Raw genomic sequence first — 24491 nt, forward strand, 5'->3', positions numbered from 1 at the left:
GTAACGGAGCCAGCTTTCTTGGTTCACTGGAGATGGCGGGGCTATGCACGGAGAGTACACGTCTTATCAATAAATTGCATACTCCGAATGTCTTTTTTCTTTCGATTCACTCATTCTAGCATGCAAGAATAAGTTGACATCTGAGTGTAGACTAAAACGCGATTCACTATTTACAAGCGCAAAATCAACAACATATTCTTTGTTTGGCTGACCACTTTGCTGACCAAGCATCGTAAGGAAAGTTCTTCTGGTATTTTCTCGTAGATCGCACTCTCTCACCGTCTTCGTTAAATGAGACTGCATCAACTTCCCTCCCATGATGGTCAGCAGCTTGCAGATATCAGTATCCCTCCAGTTATAACTACTCATGTTGAAATCACTGCGTTGTCTCTGTTGTAGAGACAATGCAGCAACACCTCTACCCAAGTCCCTTCCCTGTAACCGCAAAGCTGTCTGATCACATTTACATCTAAATGAAAAGTGCCAATATGTGTAGGGTCTAAGAAGGTAAATTGGGGTGCGAAATCAAGCCGGTAAATTACCACGGTCAGTGTAAACGTGCGGATCATGCAAGGAAAAAGGTGGGCATAAGACGGGCATATTTGGCAGCGTTTACTGAATCATAAAGGGGTGTGCTTTCTAGGGGTGTGTGCTGGAGTTGTAACAGAGGAAGCCTCTTATTTGGATGCTGAATAAGAAGATGATTTCCAACCTGCACACTCAGCTCCTCGCGGCAGACCAGCCACTCGCCGCGCTCCAGGCTCTTGGCCGCGCTGTGGTCCGCAGACAGCGAGTTCAGGGCCTCCACTTCAGACGCGGCGAAGAGGGTGTCATGGCCGCCCACCGCCAGTGGGCCCTCCCCTTTACCGTAGACGCTCAGGATCTTCAGCTCCCCGCCGTGACTGGACATGTGGGAGGAGCCAGGGCCGTCCACACCCAGACTCTCCGAGGTGGCGCCGCGCTGCGTGCTACGGTCTCCAAAGGCATCGCAGTCTTCTACAGAGGGAGAAAAAAAATGACGGAAAGTAATTGTTTCGGTACACTGTTTGCATAAAGGGAGGAACTGTGTATTTGTACATTTAAATGTATGTATATACCATTGAGACCGAGGGTTTAAAATGTGTACTGCAGACAACTCCCAAGTTTGTCTCTTTGCAGGGCGCTGGTCATGATGCTTTTCCTAAGAGGACCAGGCTTTTTAGGTAAGATCTTTTAGGTAGGTCTTTGCTGCCTAGAATCTACTACATCAAATGTAAATGTACTCAAGGTGAAAAGTACATACCTTTACTTGTGAAGTGGGGCCGGAAAGTCTTTAAGGATAGCCGTGTGGCTACAGTATGTGTTTCCAGGTGGTCTGTATGGCAGGCAACATCCCTTGAGAGAAACAACTGAATGTTACCAATTGATGGGCTGGCCTGTGTAGAGACAACAAGGTCAAATTAGTACTCAATGTATTGCTTTGTATGTATTCCAGGTGCAAGTTGTAAGAACATATAAGGTACGCATGTTCAGTGAATTACATTAGCCACATACTTAAAATTAGATCTATGAAGTGATCAAATGATGTTACATTCATTTGTTTGCATATTTCATACAACGTAAAAGATCATCTCATCATCTCACTACAATTACATCAAGCTTTGCAGAAACCTGTAAATAACCCATTGATTTGAATCAGGTGCGAAGGGGAAAATATGAGTGGGCCCTGGAATGGCAGTCCAACCCGCAACTCACTACCTGTGAACTCGTATCAGATCGATGTATAACATTATGCTGCGTTCCAGGGACACATTTTAGGCCGTAAGTTACGAGCTGTAACAGAGGTCATCGATCTGGTTGTGATCTGAGGGTTGTGAAAACACGGGTTACGGGTTGCCTGGATCGCATCATATGTATGATTATCTCCTCATCAGTAAAACGCTAGAACTACTGCGGTCACGTCGCTGTTAAAATACAGCTGTATTAGTTTGTAGTATGGTGACGAGTGTAGTAGAAAATAACCGAATTCTATCACTTCAACTAAATAAGAGAGCTTGAGGAATCGAGGAGTCCGGAGCAAGTATGACAGAAGACTTTATTGTTACCAGTGATTAGCGTTGACTCGTTCGCGAACGAATCAGTTTGAATGAACGAATCTTTAAGACGATCGAACCAAACCGATTCCACTCACTCGTTCGTCTCGTTCGTCTCATTTGTCTCGTTCGTTCTCAAGACTCGATTCCTCCCAGACCCACTAGTCGCTGACTCGCTGACAGTTTTACCTTTTCATCGGTCCACACGTAGGCTATCTATTATTCACATTGGCCATCTGTTGCATGGACGAATTTGTAGGATACATTGTACATATTATAATTCGAAATTCGTCCCTGCCTGTATACCAGATGCTCTAGGGCAGGCATCTCCAAACGGCGGACCGCGGTCCGGGTCCGGACCAAGTGACGGTCCTATCCGGACCAAGTGACGGTCCTATCCGGACCAAGTGACGGTCCTATCCGGACCCATGACCAATTTAAAATAGTAATAATAAAAAAAAAAAGCATGATTTGGAATGAGAAAATGGCTCGCAAATGAATGCTCACTTAAGATTGCATGGATTTTGGGGCAACATAAAAAAACTTTCAGTGACACGACTGTTGTGAAGGAGTGCTTGAAGTGCTTTTACTTGAAGGTAAACAAAGGGATGAATTGCGTGAAAAAATAAAGCAAATCCCAATGTGAGCTGCAACGACAGCCAGAAAATCTGAAACGTTATCAGATGACGCACTGTCACAGCTTGATGCGGCTGTTCAGAGTGGCCCATCCTTGGCCATTGATGAGTCTTCAGATGTAACGGATAATGCCCAGCTTTTGGTATGTGCGAATGTTTCATCAAGACAAGAAAGAAATCTGTGAGGACCTGTTGGGTCTAACACTACTTGAGACACACACAAGACGAGAAGATATTTATGAGGCTATTAAGGAGATGCTGTCAAAGAGGGGGATTGATCTAACAAAGGTTGTCTCAGTCACTACTGATGGGGTACCTGTTTTGCTTACTTGAAATGTAGGCCTGGTGTACCTGTTTTGCTTACTTTAAATGAAGGCCTAATGCTTTTTTTTTGTTGATTTGAAGTGTTGGCCTAGTGTTCCTGTTCTGCTTACTTGACATGTAGGCCTTATGCACTTTTTATATTGACTTGAAATGCAGGCCTAATGTACCTGTTTTGTTTACTTGAAATGTTAATATGTGTTACTTTGTCTTACTATTTTTTCATGGCTAAAAGTAAGCTAATTTCTTCTTACAGTTTAATAAAATTTTTACAACCCCCCAGCTCTCGTTGTGAAGACAAGTCACCACGCCATTCGTTTCAATGGGAATAGTGACTCTATAATTTCAACATAAAGCGTACATATTTGTAATTTCAAAGTCGTACCAGCCTTTATACCACAGATACTATAGGGTGTCTAAAGCAGTGGTTCCCAAACTGTGCCGTGAGGCAAGTCCAAGTGTGCCGTGGGATTTTGTGACAACCATAGCCTACTGCAATATAGTATACAACTATACAAAAATAATTATTTTAATTTACTATATACTACTTTGAATGCACTCATTCCATAATACAGAGGCAAACTCTTTATCTAAAAACTATTTAAAAAATCCTCAAAGAGGATCCCACATTTCGCTGTTCGCGCAGGTGGGAATTTAATTTAGACTGTGACACATCAAAGCCAGTGAGCGCGCTATATATGCCGAACACCTTCAGACCTTAAAAGAGAGGTTTGAGCGCTATTTTCCACGTGTGGCGGACATCGAGGACAATGACTGGATCCGAGACCCATTCAACCAGGAGTCCGGGTCCTCAAACGAGAAGCTCACTATGAAGGAGAGAGAGGAGAGCGCAGAGCTCTGTGCGGACCGCACGCTGAAACTGAAATTTAGTGAGCTCACACTCGATCAGTTTTGCTTGGTTTGTGCATCAGAATATCCAACCATCTCCCACCACGCCATCGACCAACTTCTTCATTTCCCCACCACCTACCTGTGTGAGTTGGCGTTCTCCACTCTTGTTTACATGAAGAACAAGACCAGGTCACGGCTCTCTGTCGAGCAGGACTTGCGAGTGGCCCTCTCCTCCGTGCCACCAAGGATTAAAAAAATCTGCGCGCCCCGACAGGCACATGTGTCCCACTGATTTGTTAGTAGGCAGAATATTTACAAAAAAAGCCTGATTCTAAATGTTAGTTATAATTTGTGGGTCAGATTCAGGACCATGCAGCTTTCTCATGGACAGTTCTCTGCTGAATTTCTGTTTCCTTTGCCTCACCTGTCTGGTTGAAATGGGTGTGTTTGATTAAGCCCAATTTGATAAAGTTTAAATATTTTTGTGATTTATTTTGTTGATAAAATATTTCATGACTAGAATAGTTGTCTTTGTCACATCTTATTTGGCATTAGTAAATAATTATAAACTTAACAGATAAACAGATGATATTAGTGATAACACGTGTTATAAGGCTATTTTGCACAATAGGTGTGCCTTGAAAATTGTATTTGTCCTTTGGTGTGCCTTGGGCACAAAAAGTTTGGGAACCACTGGTCTATAGGATATAACCGCGTTTTCTGAACACAGTTTAATGCATTTTTCACAATTTACCAGCTCTCATTTTGAAGGCAGTGTTAATTTTGCCATCCATTGTAGATTTAGTCTTGGGCTGCACAGGGTTCTGTTTATGAGAGCCTAAAACACCCGGGACTAGGGCTGAACGATTTATCGTTTTCTGATCGAAATCGCGATTTCAGACAACGCGATCTCGGGATCGCCAAAGACACGTTTTTTTCGGTTTTACTGTGCGTTCACGCGTCAACGTAGAGACGCGAATCGGGCGAATTAATATAATATAATTTTATAGATAATATCATGGCCAAAAGCTGAGTGAGCCTACGGATGGCCGTAGGGCTGGGAGCTCTCTTCGAGGGGTTTGTTTACCGGCGTTTGTTTACCGGCGTTGCAATGGTTAACATGCGTTCAACAGCGTGGCCACTGAGTCACATGTGTAACGTAACAGCCAATCAGCGTTCAACCGTCAAACTCAGTGCAGTTCAGTCCGGGGTGAACTGCAGCATGGAGAAGAAAGTGAATGTTGCCGTTTGCGACTCCCGGAGCTCTATATAATAGTATCGTAATATAATATTTGTATATATAATATCACGGGCAAAAGCTCTGTGCACCGCCGGACGGCCGTAGCGCGGGGAGCTCTCATAGGGATTGGGCTTCTCGGGGTTTGTTTACCGGAGTTGCTATGTTTCCGGTCTTAATAATAATAATAATACATTTAATTTAGAGGCGCCTTTCAAGACACCCAAGGTCACCTACCCAATGGTCTTGTGTGTTCCAACGGTTTATTAGGTAGGCCTATCTAATAAATCTCTGTCTATTCAATACTCATTACAATATTATGAATAGACTGCGTTGGGTTCTCTGACGTCTCTCTCTTTGTTGTTATACTCTAATGCACGAATTAACTAAAAGAGCCATCTTTGACTGTCTTAAAAAGTAGTAGTACTTTCCTAAGTTAAGACAGTCAAAGATGGCTCTTTTAGTTCATTTGTAACAACTGCAATTGGTCAAGGACTTTAGTTTACATTTATGTTTCTTAATAAATACATTTAAAATAAATTCTTAACTTTAGTTTTCATTCTTACATTAGAGTAATGGCATGTAATGTTTTAATGGTATGATTTCATGTTTGTAAATATTACTGTACATAATGAATATTGCACTGAAGCTTGATTTGAAGAAAATCGTGAAGAAAATCGAAATCGCAATATCTGCCAGAAAAATCGCAATGCAATCTTTTCCTGAAATCGTTCAGCCCTACCCGGGACCCCCACCATCATTGCTAAATCAAGTCTAGTATCTTGCTGATATGTTAAACATTCAATAATCATCTACACTCCCAATCCCGCTGTGTTTGGTTAAAGTTATAATGTTGACGATTGAGAATGAGAACGAGGAGCTGAGTTTGAGAACAGTGCATTCCTTGATTCGATTCCCCCCCCCCCCCCCCGCTTGAAGGTAGGTTTGCAATGTTGACACTAACTGACTGGTAGACCTCGGGGGGTTGGCTATTTGAAAAGTAGATCTTGGGTCAAAAAAGGTTGGGCAGCCCTGCTGTAGAGCTAATGCTAGGGTAACAAGGTAACCATATACAGTAAAGCAACACGATGATATAGCGGTAGTTGACTTACTTGTCCGAGATTTGTAGCTGAGCCGAGGAGAGTTGGTACTGAACCGGAATCCATTTCCAGACGTTCCGCAAGTCCAGCTTTGTATTGGACCAAGTTGAGGAAGCAGTTGTCGGTGAAACTTACTATGTGTAGTGATGTTATGGTTTGCGTCGAGGCATCGGGGCGTGCGTCGAGTACCTTGGCTCCTCCCCCAAGCGGAGCTCAGAAATGACGTAGCGTGTGACGTTCGGGGCTTCATCTCGGGCTGTGCCGCGATATGGGTTCACAATTGGCAGAAAGAAGACACTACACTACCCAGTTCCAAGATCACTTGAATGGCTATGTAGCCTAATTAATGACACTCATTCTCAGTCATCATGCAGTTCTATTATTACAATTATTAGTAGGCTACTGTAGTAGATAAGACATTCTATTTTGCCCGGGATGACTTAAAATCTTTGTAAAATTATTTGTTTTCTACCATAATAATAATAATAATACATTTAATTTAGAGGCGCCTTTAAAGACACCCAAGGACACCATGAGCTCGGGAGATATTTATGAACGGCACACTCACACGTAGGCCTATCAATGAAATTACTTTTCTCAAATGTTTTGATGTTGTACGAAGCAAACATCACATCATCACAGGAAACTCTTTCATCAACATTTCATTCACCAATAGGTGTCCCTAGCGTACTCATTTGAAGCTTCGAGGTCGAACCACTTTGACGGTTCATCTGGCTGCGAGGCATTGACGTTTCATGAGGCATCATCTCGGCACCAACTATATGTGCTGAGCTCACGTTGTCGTAGCTCATTTTCTCATGGGCGGTCGGGACAAATTCTCTGGACGGACAAAGCAGAGAAAGGGGAGGTAATCTCTCCCTGTATATTTGTTATTCTTTTTTATTGAACATGTTTATAGATAATACAAACAAAAGAATGAGCGATAAAAAGCAAGAAATAATATAAAAACGAACAAATTAGATCCTCAGGATCCTTAGCTTAGGTAATACAGTTCAAATAATACTTTTTCTTTTTTTTTTCATTATTTCCTTTTTGAAGAGTTTTGTTAGATTTGATATAATGGTAAATTTTAACCCTTTGCATTGGCTCGTATTGGGCACACACACACACACACACACACACACACACACACACACACACACACACACACACACACACACACACGTCTTGACATAGAGGCATAGGCCGCGGCCGCTTGTGGCCCCGTAGTGGGGGGGCCCCTACCGACCTCCCCCCGAAACAATACACAAACAGAGACAAAGCAAAATAAAATTAAGGTTTAGGAAAAGGGTTAGGAATTAAAGTTACCCTAAAAAGCTAAATAACGCTGGTGAGTATTTGGCAACACAGCCAAAGATGACACAGTTCTACGGCTACTGTTGGGGATACAGACAGGAACAGCAACGTCCAAAGCGTTGAACATGCCGCTTCAGCAGCAGCAGCTAGCTGTGAAGTGGCGCTAGGTGAGAAGACGTCAATGACATAGGACTCTGTGTTATTGGCGGAATTATTGGCGACCCCCTTCACAGTGGTATAATGAGCACATACCAGACTGAAGTGAGCTATTGCTTGTATACAACCAGGCCCGGCTCTGGGCATAGGCAGTATAGGCGAATGCTACGGGCGCATCCATCCGCCGGGGGCGCCGAAAATATGGGATTCTTTTTTCTTTTTTTTTTAATACTGTATTCATCTAACTTTAACTTCTATGTTTATATATATTAATACCAGTAGTTATTTCGAAATAAATATTAGACAACATAACATAACATGCAAAATAAAAGAGCGCCCTAGTTTCCACTTCCTCCGCGCGCCCCCCCCCCCCCCCAAAAGGGACTGCGGTCATGCCAGCCGACTCATCGAGATCGGCGGTCATGCCAGCCGACCCAGTTTTTTGCCGTACCTGTATATACTAGCCATTACGGTAATAGCGTCTCAGAACTAGTTTAAAGTAAAAGCATTCGTCGGGTAGCCTACATACAAAAAGACAGTCAATAAAAGCAAATACTATCAAAGGAAGTGTACGGCCGTTGTGGTATTTACTTTCAAAATAAAAGCCCACCAAACATTCCAATCTGAGACACATTACAAATGATTTTGGATTCGATTTAAAAGAAAATGCCCTGTTATTCCATGCTCATTTTACTTCAGGGTTATAGTTCACAACCCCATAGGGTCACCGAAGAAGTTCCAGAACATTCTGATGTGGAGTTTCAAAATAAAAGCCCAGATTCCAATATGAGACATATTACAATGATTTTGGATTCAATTTAAAATAAAAATACCCTGTTATTCCAGGCTCATTTCACTGCAGGGCGATAGTTCAAGACCCCATAGGGTCACCCAAGAAGTTTCAGGACATTCTGATGTGTAGTTCCAAAATAAAAGCCCACCAAATATGAGACATATTACATATGATTTTGGATTCAATTTAAAAGAAAATGCCCTGTTATTCCAGGCTCATTTCACTTCAGGGTTATAGTTCAACCCCCCATAGGGTCACGCAAGAAGTTTCAGAACATTCTGATGTGGAGTTTCAAAATAAAAGCCAACCAAAATGTCCAATATGAGACATATTACATATGATTTTGGATTAAATTTAAAATAAAATGCTCTGTTATTCCAGGCTCAGGGCGATTGTTCAAGACACCATAAGGTCACCCAAGAAGTTTCAGGACATTCTGATGTGTAGTTTCAAAATAAAAGCCCACTAGATATTGAAATATGAGACATTAGATATTATTTAGGTATGATTTTTGGATTAGATTTAAAAGGAAACGCCCTGTTATTCCAGACTCATTCCACTTCAGGGTCATAGGTCAGAACCCCATAGTGATATTCAAGAAGTTTCAGGATATTCTGATGCGTAGTCTCAAATTAAAAGCCCACTAGATATTGAAATATGAGACTTATATTTCAATATCTAGTGGGCTTTTAATTAGAAATTACACATCAGAATATCCTGAAACTTCTTGGGTGACACTATGGGGTCTTAAACTTTGACCCTGAAGTGGAATGAGTCTGGAATAACAGGGAGTTTCCTTTTAAATTGAAACCAAAAAAATATGTAATAAGTCTCATATGTCAATATCTAGTGGGCTTTTAACTTGAAACTACACATCAGAATACCCTGAAACTTCTTGGGTGACACTATGGGGTCTTAAACTGTGACCCTGAAATGGAATGAGTCTGGAATAACAGGGAGTTTTCTTTTAAATTGAATCCAAAATCATATGTAATATGTCTCATATTGGAATTCTTGGTGGGCTTTTATTTTGAAACTCCACATCAGAATGTTTTGAAACTTCGTGGGTTACCCTATGGGGTTTTGAACTATAACTCTGAAGTGAAATGAGCCTGGAATAACAGGGCATTTTCTTTTAAATTTAATCCAAAATCATTTATAATATGTCTCAGATTGGAATATTTGGTGGGCTTTTATTTTGAAAGTAAATACCACAACGGCCGTACACTTCCTTTGATAGTATTTGCTTTTATTGACTGTCTTTTTGTATGTACCCGACGAATGCTTTTATTTTAAACTAGTTCTGAGACGCTATTACCGTAATGGCTAGTATATACAGGTACGGCAAAAAACTGGGTCGGCTGGCTTGACCGCCAATCTCGATGAGTCAGCTGGCATGACCGCAGTTAAAAGGGGTAGGGGGCACCAGCAAAAAACTTGCCTAGGGCACCAAATTGGTCAGAGCCGGCCCTGTATACAACGGTTACTATTATGGCAAAACGAAAGTCACACGGTACATTAAACCGCTCGGCTAGAGCGGTTCCCCGGTTATTTATCCTATGGAGTAGTGATGTTACGTTTTGCGTCGAGGCATCGAGGCGTGTGTCGAGTATCTCGGCTCCTCCCCCAGCGAAGCTCCGCTTCGAGTAGGATTCACGTTGGCAAAATGACGTAGGGTGTGACGTTCGAGGCTTCGCCTCGGGCTTCTGCTTCGAAATATGGGTTCAGTATTGGCGGGAGATTTCGACTATAAAGATGTCCCGTATACGATCACAACCTTGTGGTATATTCAATATACCACTAGTCTGTGATCGTAGTAGTTTGAGCATTGCATTTTCTGTAGTATCAATCGAAACATCACACATTGTGTAAACATCACGTAGGGAGCTACGTGAAACATTACCCCCCCTGCACCTCCCTCCAAAGTTACACAAAACACTGTCCCCCACATCTCATCCACATTTCCCCTTTTACAAAATCAGTTCTATCATTCTGCCAAAAAAATTCAATAACCACTGTCCAGAACACTTTAATGGCTATTAAATTAATGAGTCCTTCTCAATCACGCAGTGTGGGTCGGCTTAGCTCAGGCGATAAAGCAGTTGACCTGTAACCAGTAGGTTGCTAGTTCAATCCCCAGCTCCTCCTAGCTCAGTGTTGTTGTGTCCCTGTCACTTTGCTCCTGACAGCTGACTGTCGCCTTGCATGGTTGACTCTGCCGTCGGTGTGTCAATGTGTGTATTTACCGATGTAAGTCGCTTTGGATGAAAGCGTCTGTTAAGACACACCTTTGTCAAATGATTTATTTTCTAGCATGAGCTCTGTGCCATTTTATGAATGTCACACTCACACACATGTATCACTGAAATGACTTCAATTCTCAAATGATTTAATGTTGTATCGGCACACGAAGCAAAAATCACATTTTGGGTTGGGTTGTCATAATTTCATTCATCACAAGATGTCCCTAGCGTACTCATTTGAAGCTTCGAGCACGAACCACTTTGGTGGTTCATCTGGCTTTGAGGCTTTGACGTTTCATGAGGCATCATCTCGGCACCACTACTATGGAGCAGTTCACTCGCCGTGTGCCTAAGCTTTCGTTAGTCTCTCCATCGCCTTGCTCACTCCCGGAGTAACAACATTTACACCCTCTCCATCATTCAACATGTTTTACTTTGTAACTACTTCCAGGTGCGGAGTGATATGCAAACTTTCACAAAGTGATTGGGCGTCATAGCAGTTATCTTATACGCTCATTATACAACAGTTAGGCACCATCAGATCGCTGGATTTAAGCCACCCGTTGTATAAAGGCCTAATAATAATCGTAGTTTACCATAAAATGTAGGGTTATATTCTTCCGTACTATTACCAGTTATCTGTATTCACCGTCTAACCCCTACCTGCTGCTTAATCACATGGAGCTGTATTCACTGTCTAACCTCTACCTTCTCTTTGAATCACATGTATCTGTATTAACTGTCTACCCCTACCTACTGCTTCATCACATGTATCCTTATTCACTGTCTAACCCCTACCTACTGCTTCATCACGTGTATCCTTATTCACCGTCTAACCCCTACCTACTGCTTCATCACATGTATCCTTATTCACTGTCTAACCCCTACCTACTGCTTCATCACATGTATCCTTATTCACTGTCTAACCCCTACCTACTGCTTCATCACATGTATCCTTATTCACGTCTAACCCCTACCTACTCCTTGAATCACATGTATCCTTATTCACTGTCTAACCCCCTACCTACTCCTTGAATCACATGTATCTATGTACTGTAAGTCGTTTTAGGGTGAACGGGTCTGAAGAGTATCAATCACCATAGAAACGATAGAAAACGTTAAATTCAAACAATTTCTGTTGAGATCTGAAAGAAATTAACTGCCTATTGTGATACAAGGTATGAACTAGTAAATAATGGCAGTAGAAAGACAGCAATTAGAAAGTCAAAACAAGAGGTAGTTGGCATGAAGGACATGCCAAAAGGTAAGTGAAACGAACACAATCATGTATAATGTCGGGTTTAATTGCAGTCTATTTTACAGCTGAACTTAGCAGGCTTTTTCTAATAACAAAGGTAGAGGTAATGACATAGTTGTGGAAATATCGAACGTGACTCCAATATACAATTGTATACAAATGATATAAACCCTGTTTATATTAGTCAATTTAAAGTAATTTATATACATTCTCCTTGGACCTAGAAATACCTTCCGTCCCCTCTAATTGAAAGGTGTTAAGATAGTTTGCATTTGCAATTGAACTTACTGAACGAATTCTTGGTAACTTTGCTGCCTGTTTCTTCCCATGATTAAGCTCTAAAATGAAATCAAATGTTTTGCAGTCAGAAGTGTCCTAGAACTAAGTCATTCTTCATCACACTGACATAATTTCTCAAAAATAAAAAGATGGCGAATCAAAAGTTGGAAAGCGTTTAATCATGATGAAAAAAAAAAAGCAGCACCTGGATATAGGGTTCAAAGCATCCCTTTAAAGGGGCAGTTCGGAATTTAGGACCAAGGGCCTGATTCCCATAATGTTAGAAATAAAACGAACCTTGCGTTAGAAATTAAACTTCTCGCCGGTGTGAGTCTTCATGTGGATCTTCAGTTTGTTTTGCTGACTGAAGCTCTTCGTACATTGGTCACACCTGTAGGGCTTCTCGCCGGAGTGAGTCCTCATGTGGTTCTTCAGGCGTTGACTTCGACTGAAGCTCTTTGTGCATTGGTCACACCTGTAGGGCTTCTCCCCGGAGTGAGTCCTTTTGTGGCTCTTCAGGTTTCCACTTTCACTGAAGCGCTTCGTGCATTGGTCACACCTGTAGGGCTTCTCCCCGGAGTGCGTTCTCATGTGGATGTTCAGTTGGCCTTTCTGACTGTAGCGCTTGATGCATAGGTCGCACCCGTAGGGCTTCTCGCCAGTGTGAGCCCTCATGTGGTACTTCAGTTCGCATTGGTGACTGAAGCTCTTCGTGCATTGGTCACAGCTGTAGGGCTTCTCCCCGGTATGAGTCCTCATGTGGTTCTTCAGTATGTTTTGCTGACTGAAGCTCTTCGTGCATTGGTCACAGCTGTAGGGCTCCTCCCCGGAGTGAGTCATTTTGTGGATCCTCAGGGATTTTTCCCATCCGTAGCGCTTGATGCATTGGTCACACCCGTAGGGCTTCTCGCCGGTGTGAGTCCTCATGTGGTTCTTCAGGTTTCCACTTTCATTGAAGCGCTTCGTGCATTGGTCACACCTGTAGGGCTTCTCGCCGATGTGAGTCCTCATGTGGCTCTTCAGGTGTCCACTTTCACTAAAGCGCTTCGTGCAATGGTCACACCTGTAGGGCTTCTCCCCGGAGTGCGTTCTCATGTGGATCTTCAGATAGTTGCTCTGACTGAAGCGCTTCATGCATTGGTCACAGCTGTAGGGCTTCTCGCCGGTATGAGTCCTCATGTGGACGTTCAGTTGGCCTTTCTGACTGAAGCGCTTCGTGCATTGGTCGCACCCGTAGGCCTTCTCGCCGGTGTGAGTCCTCATGTGGCTCTTCAGGTGTTCACTTCGACTGAAGCGCTTCGTGCATTGGTCACAGCTGTAGGCCTTCTCGCCGGTGTGAGTCCTCATGTGGCTCTTCAGGTGATCACTTCGACTGAAGCGCTTCGTGCATTGGTCACAGCTGTAGGGCTTCGCCCCAGAGCAAGTCCTCATGTGGATCTTCAGGAAGTCTTCCCGTATGTAGCGCTTCTTGCATTGGTCGCACCCGTACGGCTTCTCGTCTGGTCGGGTCCTCATGTGAAGCTCCTCAAGGCGGACCAGCCGCACGCTGCAGTTCCGGCTCTTGGCCACGCTGCGGTCCACGGACAGCGAGCTCAAGGCCTCCACTTCTGACGGGGTGAAGAGGGTGTCATGGCCGTCCACCGCCAGTGGGCCCTCCCCTTTACCATAGACGCTCAGGATCCGCAGCTCCCCGCTGTGACTGGACATGTGGGAGGAGCCAGGGGCGTCCACACCCAGACTCTCCGAGGTGGCGCCGCGCTGCGTGCTGCAGTCTCTGATGTCACTGCCGTCTTCTTCAGAGAGGAAAACAAAGACAGAGAAAGTAATGGTTTGAATTCATGATTTGCACAAAGGGATACAGCATGTACTTTTACACACTGGTGTACTGGAAGAAGTATATTTTGACACTTTCTTTCTAACATCTTTTTGTTTATGACGCATTTCCCTTGTTCCCCTTGGGGGGGTCAAAGGTCAAAGGCGTCAGCTGAGAAGGCACCGCTACGTCTCCACCTTTTAAGGATGTGGGGAGGTCATCAAGACACAACCCAGGTCATCTGTTGTTTCCGATCACCTGCTTTACCAATACTGTAGTTATACTGGGAATCAGAGCGGATTCAGCATTCCTGACACCTGCCATGAAGAAGATGTAAATCATTCTACTATAAACTGTATAGTAGACCTTGTGTTTTTGCAGGGTGCCGGTCATGATGCTTTTCAAAAGAGGACCAGCGCAGTTAGAATCGAGTACATTCTCAATTGGTAGGTCAGTTTGCTTGCATGGATGCAATGTGTATTACTAACCTACAGCGGGCATGCCTCCACCAATATCCTCTTCAACCTTGATTGAAATGGTGTCCGGGGTCTCCGGCTTTCCACATAAAGAAGGAAACACGTTTTAATTTCCTTTCATTTGCACAGAATAGTTGTTAATCCCCATTTACGATAGACTTCGCCGATTTGAATCCGCCCTGTAGAAGGGTCTGGAGAACAGCAATTCATATCTTTCTGCTTCCAATACGTTTTTGGAGAAGCTGTCAAACCCAAAATGTACCGGGGGCGAAACTTGTACCGCCTACGTAATCTGCGTTCGAAATTTCCAAACCTGCCTGGCAACGGACGATCACACCAACATTCTACACTAGCTAGACTACGATACACTTTAAAACACTCAATTTACTAGCTATATTCAATACAATACAAATATAACGTAAAAAAAAGTGTTGTCTGTATTATTTACTATATTACTATACTGTTATTTCTTCTTTGGCAACATTTTTTTTTGAAACCTGCCTAGCAACGGACAATCGTGATTTTCGCCCCCGGTACAATTTTGGTTCGACAGCGCCAATCACCAAGTTGGCTTCTCGCCCTGGCACCCTATTGGCTAGTTAAACACAATGACGACAGGGAAGCGACGGGCAAGCAGACATTTGCGTACAGAGTCAGTTGAACAAGTTGATCAAGCCTCTTGTGCTGAAGACAATGACACCAGCTTCCCCAGACCAACGCGTCTGGAAATAGCCAGGCTAAACGTATGACTCATTAAATCATAGAGGTGTGTGCTTTATAAGGGTGTGTGCTGGAGTTGTAACAGATGAAGCCTCTCATTTGGATGCTGAATAAGAAGATGATTTCCAACCTGCACACTCAGCTCCTCGCGGCAGACCAGACGCTCGCCGCGCTCCAGGCTCTTGGCCGCGCTGTGGTCCGCAGACAGCGAGTTCAGGGCCTCCACTTCTGACGCGGTGAAGAGGGTGTCATGGCCGTCCACCGCCAGTGGGCCCTCCCCTTTACCGTAGACGCTCAGGATCTTCAGCTCCCCGCTGTGACTGGACATGTGGGAGGAGCCAGGGGCGTCCACACCCAGACTCTCCGAGGTGGCGCCGCGCTGCGTGCTACGGTCTCCAAAGGCATCGCAGTCTTCTGCAGAGGGAGAAAAAAAAAGACAGTCATTGTTTTGACACAGTGTTTGCATAGAAGGAGGAAGTGTTTATTTGTACACATGAAATAAACTATATAAATGTACCATTGACATAGAGGGTTTAAAATGTGTACTGCAGACAAAGATTCAGAGTTTTGGAGAGGGATGTCTCCTCCAGCACCCTCCCCCCTAGACTCAAAGCTCAAGCGGGGGCCAGGTGGAGGACACTGAACGAACACCAGCGCAAAATGATCTGAGCACAACATGACATGCGAGAGAAGCGCAATTATTCTATTTTGACAATAACAAGCGACAACGTGTCCTTCCCTGTAAGCTGATCAGCTAACATTTATACATTTTGAATTCATTGATGTTTGAGAATGATAAACCAGCTTATGGGGAATCTGTCTTGAAACCCTTCTGGGCTCTTGACTGATTCCATCTTTGAAATGCTACTCCCAAATTTGACTCGTGTTTTAACAGGGCGCTGGTCATGATGCTTTCCCAAAGAGGACCAGGCTTTTCAGCGCAGTTAGAATCGAGTACATTCTCAGTTGATCCAGGTTGTTTGTTTCCATGGATGCAATGTGTATGACTAACCTACAGCGGGCATGCCTCCACCAATATCCTCTTCAACCTTGATTGAAATGGTGTCCGGGGTCTGCGTCTTTCCACGTAAAGAAGGAAACACACTCAAGACATATTCTTTCATTTGCACAGAATAGTTGTCAATCCCCACTAAGGACACATTATGCATTTTTACACTGCCAAGCCGGTTCGTTCGCGGCTTTGCACGCCCTGCAAATTCATTGTCTTGCCTGTGTACAACAGAGGGGGTAAAATCCCCCTTCGTAACGGAGCCAGCTTTCTTGGTTCACTGGAGATGGCGGGGCTATGCACGGAGAGTACACGTCTTATCAATAAATTGCATACTCCGAATGTCTTTTTTCTTTCGATTCACTCATTCTAGCATGCAAGAATAAGTTGACATCTGAGTGTAGACTAAAACGCGATTCACTATTTACAAGCGCAAAATCAACAACATATTCTTTGTTTGGCTGACCACTTTGCTGACCAAGCATCGTAAGGAAAGTTCTTCTGGTATTTTCTCGTAGATCGCACTCTCTCACCGTCTTCGTTAAATGAGACTGCATCAACTTCCCTCCCATGATGGTCAGCAGCTTGCAGATATCAGTATCCCTCCAGTTATAACTACTCATGTTGAAATCACTGCGTTGTCTCTGTTGTAGAGACAATGCAGCAACACCTCTACCCAAGTCCCTTCCCTGTAACCGCAAAGCTGTCTGATCACATTTACATCTAAATGAAAAGTGCCAATATGTGTAGGGTCTGAGAAGGTAAATTGGGGTGCGAAATCAAGCAGGTAAATTACCACGGTCAGTGTAAACGCGCGGATCGTGCAAGGAAAAAGGTGGGCATAAGACGGGCATATTTGGCAGCGTTTTCTGAATGATAAAGGAGTGTGCTTTCTAGGGGTGTGTGCTGGAGTTGTAACAGAGGCAGCCTCTCATTTGGATGCTGAATAAGAAGATGATTTCCAACCTGCACACTCAGCTCCTCGCGGCAGACCAGCCGCTCGCCACGCTCCAGGCTCTTGGCCGCGCTGTGGTCCACAGACAGCGAATTCCGGGCCTCCACTACTGGCGCGGTCAAGAGGGTGTCATGGCCGCCCACCGCCAGTGGGCCCTCCCCTTTACCATAGACGCTCAGGATCTTCAGCTCCCCGCCGTGACTGGACATGTGGGAGGAGCCAGGGGCGTCCACACCCAGACTCTCCGAGGTGGCGCCGCGCTGCGTGCTACGGTCTCCAAAGGCACCACAGTCTTCTGCAGAGGGAGAAAAAAATGACGGAAAGTAATTGTTTCAGTACACTGTTAGCATAAAAGGAGGAACTGTGTATTTGTATTTGAAACTATTTAAATGTATGTGTATACCATTGAGACCGAGGGTTTAAAATGTGTACTGCAGACAACTCCCAAGTTTGTCTCTTTGCAGGGCGCTGGTCATGATGCTTTCCTAAGAGGACGAGGCTTTTTAGGTAGGATCTTTTAGGTAGGTCTTTGCTGCCTAGAATCTACTACATCAAATGTAAATGTACTCAAGGTGGAAAAGTACATACCTTTACTTGTGAATTGGGGCCGGAAAGTCTTTAAGGATAGCCGTGTGGCTACAGTATGTGTTCCCAGGTGGTCTGTATGGCAGGCAACATCCCTTGAGAGAAACACCTGAATGTTACCAATTGATGTGCTGGCCTGTGTAGAGACAACAAGGTCAAATTAGTACTCAATGTATTGCTTTCAATGTATTCCAGGTGCAAGTTGTAAGAACATATAAGGTACGCATGTTTAGTGAATTACATTAGCCACATACTTAAAATTAGATCTATGAAGTGATCAAATGATGTTACATTCATTTGTTTGCATATTTCATACAACTTAAAAGATCATCTCATCATCTCACTACAATTACATCAAGCTCTGCAGAAACCTGTAAATAACCCATTGATTTGAATCAGGTGCGATGGAAAATATGAGTGGGCCCTGGAATGGCAGTCCAACCCGCAACTCACTACCTGTGAACTCGTATCAGATCGATGTATAACATTATGCTGCGTTCCAGGAACACTTTTTAGACCGTAAGTTACGCGCTGTAACAGAGGTCATCGATCTGGTAGAGGGTTGTGAAAACACGGGTTACGGGTTGCCTGGATCGCACCATATGTATGATTATCAGTAAAACGCTAGAACTACTGCGGTCACGTCGCTGTTAAAATACAGCTGTATTAGTTTGAAGTATGGTGACGAGTATAGTAGAAAATAACCGAATTCTATCACTTCAACTAAATAAGAGCGCTTGAGGAATCGAGGAGTCCGGAGCAAGTAAGACAGAAGACTTTATTGTTACCAGTAATTAGTGTTGACTCGTTCGCGAACGAATCAGTTTGGATGAACGAATCTTTAAGACGATCGAACCAAACCGATTCCACTCACTCGTTCGTCTCGTTCGTCTCATTTGTCTCGTTCGTTCTCAAGACTCGATTCCTCCCAGACCCACTAGTCGCTGACTCGCTGACAGTTTTACCTTTTCATCGGTCCACACGTAGGCTATCTATTATTCACATTGGCCATCTGTTGCATGGACGAATTTGAAGGATACATTGTACATATTTATAATTCGAAATTCGTCCCTGCCTGTATACCAGATGCTCTAGGGCAGGCATCTCCAAACGGCGGACCGCGGTCCGGGTCCGGACCAAGTGACGGTCCTATCCGGACCAAGTGACGGTCCTATCCGGACCAAGTGACGGTCCTATCCGGACCCATGACCAATTTAAAATAGTACTAATAAAAAAAAAGAAGCATGATTTGGAATGAGAAAATGGCTTGCTGGATGCTCACTTAAGATTGCATGGATTTTGGGGCAACATAAAAAAACTTTCAGTGACACGACTGTTGTGAAGGAGTGCTTGAAGTGCTTTTACTTGAAGGTAAACAAAGGGATGAATTGCGTGAAAAAATAAAGCAAATCCCAATGTGAGCTGCAACGACAGCCAGAAAATCCGAAAAGTTATCAGATGACGCACTGTCACAGCTTGATGCGGCTGTTCAGAGTGGCCCATCCTTGGCCATTGATGAGTCTTCAGATGTAACGGATAATGCCCAGGTTTTGGTTTATGTGCGATTGTTTCATCAAGACAAGGAAGAGATCTGTGAGGACCTGTTGGGTCTAACACTACTTGAGACACACACAAGACGAGAAGATATTTATGAGGCTATTAAGGAGATGCTGTCAAAGAGGGGGATTGATCTAACAAAGGTTGTATCAGTCACTACTGATGGGGTACCTGTTTTGCTTACTTGAAATGTAGGCCTGGTGTACCTGTTTTGCTTACTTTAAATGAAGGCCTAATGCTTTTTTTTTTTGTTGATTTGAAGTGTAGGCCTAGTGTTCCTGTTCTGCTTACTTGACATGTAGGCCTTATGCACTTTTTATATTGACTTGAAATGCAGGCCTAATGTACCTGTTTTGTTTACTTGAAATGTTAATATGTGTTACTTTGTCTTACTAGTTTGTCATGGCTAAAAGTAAGCTAATTTCTTTCTACAGTTTAATAACATTTTTACAACCCGCCAGCTCTCGTTGTGAAGACAAGTCACCACGCCATTCGTTTCAATGGGAATGGTGACTCTATAATTTCAACATAAAGCGTACATATTTGTAATTTCAAAGTCGTACCAGCCTTTATACCACAGATACTATAGGGTGTCTATAGGATATAACCGCGTTTTCTGAATACAGTTTAATGCATTTTTCACAATTTACCAGCTCTCATTTTGAAGGCAGTGTTAATTTTGCCATCCATTGTAGATTTAGTCTTGGGCTGCACAGGGTTCTGTTTATGAGAGCCTAAAACACCCGGGACCCCCACCATCATTGCTAAATCAAGTCTATTATCTTGCTGATATGTTAAACATTCAATAATCATCTACACTCCCAATCCCGCTGTGTTTGGTTAAAGTTATAATGTTGACAATTGAGAATGAGAACGAGGAGCTGAGTTTGAGAACAGTGCATTCCTTGATTCGACCCCCCCCCCCGCTTGAAGGTAGGTTTGCAATGTTGACACTAGACTGGTAGACCTCGGGAGGTTGGCTATTTGAAAAGTAGATCTTGGGTCAAAAAAGGTTGGGCAGCCCTGCTGTAGAGCTAATGCTAGGGTAACAAGGTAACCATGTACAGTAAAGCAACACGATGATATAGCGGTAGTTGACTTACTTTGTCCCAGATTTGTAGCTGAGCCGAGGAGAGTTGGTACTGAACCGGACTCCAATTCCAGACGTTCCGCAAGTCCAGCTTTGTATTGGACAAAGTTGAGGAAGCAGCCGTCGGTGAAACTTACTATGTGTAGTGATGTTATGGTTTGCGTCGAGGCATCGGGGCGTGTGTCGAGTACCTTGGCTCCTCCCCCAAGCGGAGCTCAGAAATGACGTAGCGTGTGACGTTCGGGGCTTCATCTCGGGCTGTGCCGCGATATGGGTTCACAATTGGCAGAAAGAAGGCACTACACTACCCAGTTCCAAGATCACTTGAATGGCTATGTAGCCTAATTAATGACACTCATTCTCAGTCATCATGCAGTTCTATTATTACAATTATTAGTAGGCTACTGTAGTAGATAAGACATTCTATTTTGCCCGGGATGACTTAAAATCTTTGTAAAATTATTTGTTTTCTACCATAATAATAATAATAATACATTTAATTTAGAGGCGCCTTTCAAGACACCCAAGGACACCATGAGCTCGGGAGATATTTATGAACGGCACACTCACACGTAGGCCTATCAATGAAATTACTTTTCTCAAATGTTTTGATGTTGTACGAAGCAAACATCACATCATCACAGGAAACTCTTTCATCAACATTTCATTCACCAATAGGTGTCCCTAGCGTACTCATTTGAAGCTTCGAGGTCGAACCACTTTGACGGTTCATCTGGCTGCGAGGCTTTGAATCACATGCATCTATTTACTGTAAGTAGTTTTAGGGTGAACAGGTCTGAAGGGTATCAACCACCATAGAAACGATAGAAAACGTTAAATTCAAACAATTTTCTTTTGAGATCTGAAAAAAAATGTAACTGCCTATTGTGATACAAGGTATGAACTAGAAAATAATGGCAGCAGAAAGACAGCAATTAGAAAGTCAAAACAAGAGGTAGTTGGCATTAAGGACATGCCAAAAGGTAAGTGAAACTAACACAATCATGTATAATGTGGGGTTTAATTGCAGTCTATTTCACAGGTGAACTTTGCAGGCTTTTTCTAATAACAAAGGTAGAGGTAACGACAGTGTCGAAATATCAAGCATAAGTTTAATATATACAATTATATACAAATGATATAAACCCTGTTTATAGAATAGAATACTTTGTCATCATACAATGTAGAACAATGGCTATGGCGTCCTCCGTTGATCCGATATTTTTGCGAATCCATGTCTTTAATAACCATGTTATTAGCCAGATAATATACCACGTTCTTTAATAGGTCCATGATCCCATGGTGGTTTCAAATAAAACCGGACCTGTTTTTTTTTTTTTGTAGCTTTAAATACAGCCCCTTGGTCAACTTAATTACTAACTGTACATTAAAAAGTATTTCTACTCAATCTAAAAGGTTAAACAACAACTATCTCCGCCTCGACTTGAACCTTTTTATACAGCGCTCAGGCTGGATGCGCGCAGGCTTGATGCGTTCCTTGAATATGTAGGTACTACAGCGTTTGTACAGCTCGTTGCAATTCCGCAATGAGTCCGTCTTTACAGAGATATTCCTCAAACGCATCAAAGGAAGACGGAGGGGGAAAGATTGTTTTCGCCTTGTTACTTGGTTGCTATTTATGGGGCGCTCCAGTGTCTCCGCTCGGACGTCCCGTAGAGAGAGCTTGGCCACTTCCAAACCCCCTCTCACCGCACAGCAATCGAAATGCCCTGTGCATGGTTATGCAACCTAATCCCACCATTAGATGGTCAAGGTTGACAGGGACCTCTCGGCAGCAGACCGATTCAATGGCAGTGTCCACGCTCCGGCAGCACCCACACGCACACCAGTCACACGCACACGATCCGGAGCTGGAGCTGGAGCCTGAAATTGATCCCTCTCCACCGGGTGGCAGTAGGACACTACAGGCATGTCCCGCATAGGCTCAAACTCGTAACCAGCCATATTTCAACCGTGGAGTGAATAAGACATTCGCGAGTCTGCAGCAACGACCTAGTTGTACCATGCCAGTGACGTCATCGGCGCTCTAATTCTAAAAGACGCATTATCTTTTGTTGCTAAAATAAAGCTTAAAAAAAAAAAAATTGTGTAATTTTTTAACCAAAACGTTAACGATGTTTATTATTTCAGTTCAGTTCATCTTTAATGTGGTGAAAGACCAGCCTTTCATGATCACAGGTGTTCGAGCTACTGGGCGGTAGTAGACACACGCAGGGCTTCTCCCCGGTGTGAGTCCTCACGTGGATCTTCAGCTTGGAGCCATGACTGAAGCGCCTTGGTCACCCATGTAGGGCTTCTCCCCGGAGTGAGTCCTCATGTGGCAATTGTCGTGCTCTTGTTGAAAGTAGTTCGAAACGGCTGGATTTTAACTCACTTTATTTGTTTAAGTATTTCGGTATGGTAACTATGAAGCAAAAGGGAGGGAATTGTATCCAACACTAGTAGAGAGAAATACCGTGAGCTACTACGAGCCCCGGGCTTAGGCCCGAGGCTCTCTGCGACGCGCCTATGATTCTCTGACCTCCTCTGGCTCCGCACCAACTAATAGGCCTATGTGCTGAGCTCACGTTGTCGTAGCTCATTTTCTCATGGGCGGTCGGGACAAATTCTCTGGACGGACAAAGCAGAGAAAGGGGAGGTAATCTCTCCCTGTATATTTGTTATTATTTTTTATTGAACATGTTTAATGGAGGACCACATAACACATGTGGTCCTCCAGGTGCCTTTTCTGACTGAAGAGCTTCGTGCATTTGTTCAGACCTGTAGGGCTTCTCTCCGGTGTGAGTCTTCATGTGGCTCTTCAGGCAGGCTTCATAAATGAAGCGCTCCGTGCATTGGTCACACCTGTAGGGCTTCTCCCCGGTGTGAGTCCTCATGTGTCTCTTCAGGCTGCCTCTCTGTCTGAAGCGCTTTGGTCACAGTTGAAGGGCTTCTCCCCGGTGTGAGTCCTCATGTGGATCTTCAGCTTGTCTTTCCGCATGAAGAGCTTCGTACATTGGTCACACTTGTAGGGCTTCTCCCCGGTGTGAGTCAACATGTGTGTCTTAAGGCGACTTGTCGTTAAGAAGCACTTTGCGCATTGGTCACACTCGTAGGGCATCTCGCCGGTGTGAGTCCACATGTGCCTCTTAAGCTGCCTTGACTCTCTGAAGCGCTCTGCGCATTGGTCACACTTGTAGGGCATCTCGCCGGTGTGAGTCCTCATGTGGCTCTTAAGATGGCCTGAATGTCCGAAGCCCTTTGCGCAATGGTCACACTTGTAGGGCTTCTCCCCGGTGTGAGTCCTCATGTGGCCCGTAAGCTGGCTTGTCTGTGCGAAGCACTTTGCGCAATGGTCACACTTATAGGGCTTCTCCCCGGTGTGAGTCCTAATGTGGATCTGAAGGGCGTATGTTTGTTTAAAGCGCTTTGCGCAATGGTCACACTTGTAGGGCTTGTAGGGCTTCTCCTCGGTGTGAGTCCACATGTGGCTCTTCAAGTGCGTTTTCGATATGAAGAGCTTCATGCATTGGTCGCACCTGTAGGGCTTCTCCCCGGTGTGAGTCCACATGTGGCTCTTCAAGTGCGTTTTCGATATGAAGAGCTTCATGCATTGGTCGCACCTGTAGGGCTTTTCCCCGGTGTGAGTCCTAATGTGGATCTGAAGGGCGTTGTTTTGTCCAAAGCGCTTTGCGCAATGGTCACACTTGTAGGGCTTGTAGGGCTTCTCCCCGGTGTGAGTCCACATGTGGCTCTTCAAGTGCGTTTTCGATATGAAGAGCTTTATGCATTGGTCGCACTTGTAGGGTTTCTCCCCGGTGTGAGTCCTCATGTGGATCTTCAAGTGACATTTCAGACTGAAGAGCTTCATGCATTGGTCGCACTTGTAGGGTTTCTCGCCGGTGTGAGTCCTCATGTGGCTCTTCAGGTGTCCACTTTGACCGAAGCACTTTGCGCATTGGTCACACTTGTAGGGCTTCTCTCTGGTGTGAGTCCTCATGTGGATCTCCAAGTGTACTTTCC

At 44.1% G+C, this 24491-nt stretch overlaps 2 protein-coding genes, 1 long non-coding RNA gene and 1 pseudogene across 3 annotated transcripts in view; 1 reads left to right on the forward strand and 3 right to left on the reverse strand.

Annotated features, from left to right (window-relative positions):
• The window catches only part of LOC132455431 (zinc finger protein 271-like), a 74819-nt pseudogene that overhangs the window by 32818 nt on the left and 17510 nt on the right, over window positions 1-24491 (reverse strand).
• Window positions 517-6707, reverse strand: LOC132455420 (uncharacterized). The gene is made up of 3 exons (XM_060049298.1): window positions 6230-6707; window positions 1283-1415; window positions 517-996 (listed from the first exon to the last, which is right to left on the reverse strand). The coding sequence occupies exons 1-3, from the start codon at window positions 6281-6283 to the stop codon at window positions 566-568; spliced, it is 618 nt and encodes a 205-aa protein (XP_059905281.1). The 5' UTR covers window positions 6284-6707; the 3' UTR covers window positions 517-565.
• Window positions 11055-24491, reverse strand: part of LOC132455362 (zinc finger protein ZFP2-like) — a 49251-nt gene continuing 35814 nt past the window's right edge. The window contains exons 5-6 of the mRNA XM_060049195.1: window positions 11751-14056; window positions 11055-11659 (exon numbers count right to left, since the gene is read on the reverse strand). Of these exons, the coding sequence (XP_059905178.1) occupies window positions 12567-14056 (1490 nt within the window). The 3' untranslated portion in view covers window positions 11055-11659; window positions 11751-12566. The remainder of the gene's footprint in view (window positions 11660-11750; window positions 14057-24491) is intronic.
• LOC132455453 (uncharacterized) overlaps window positions 21285-24491 on the forward strand; it is a 31017-nt gene continuing 27810 nt past the window's right edge. Inside the window, exon 1 of the long non-coding RNA XR_009525252.1 lies at window positions 21285-21542. This is a non-coding gene — a long non-coding RNA (uncharacterized LOC132455453). The remainder of the gene's footprint in view (window positions 21543-24491) is intronic.

Source organism: Gadus macrocephalus, chromosome 4 (genome assembly GCF_031168955.1).
Source record: "Gadus macrocephalus chromosome 4, ASM3116895v1".
Classification (NCBI taxonomy): domain Eukaryota; kingdom Metazoa; phylum Chordata; class Actinopteri; order Gadiformes; family Gadidae; genus Gadus; species Gadus macrocephalus.

Excerpts from the sequence above, each read along its gene's own strand:
- LOC132455420 (XM_060049298.1), bottom strand. The coding sequence starts at position 6,283 with ATGGATTCCGGTTCAGTACCAACTCTCCTCGGCTCAGCTACAAATCTC. Across the intron at positions 1,416-6,229 it reads CAGCTACAAATCTCGGACAA|GCCAGCCCATCAATTGGTAA; the intron begins GTAAGTCAACTA and ends GTCTCTACACAG. Across the intron at positions 997-1,282 it reads GCCCCACTTCACAAGTAAAG|AAGACTGCGATGCCTTTGGA; the intron begins GTATGTACTTTT and ends CTCCCTCTGTAG.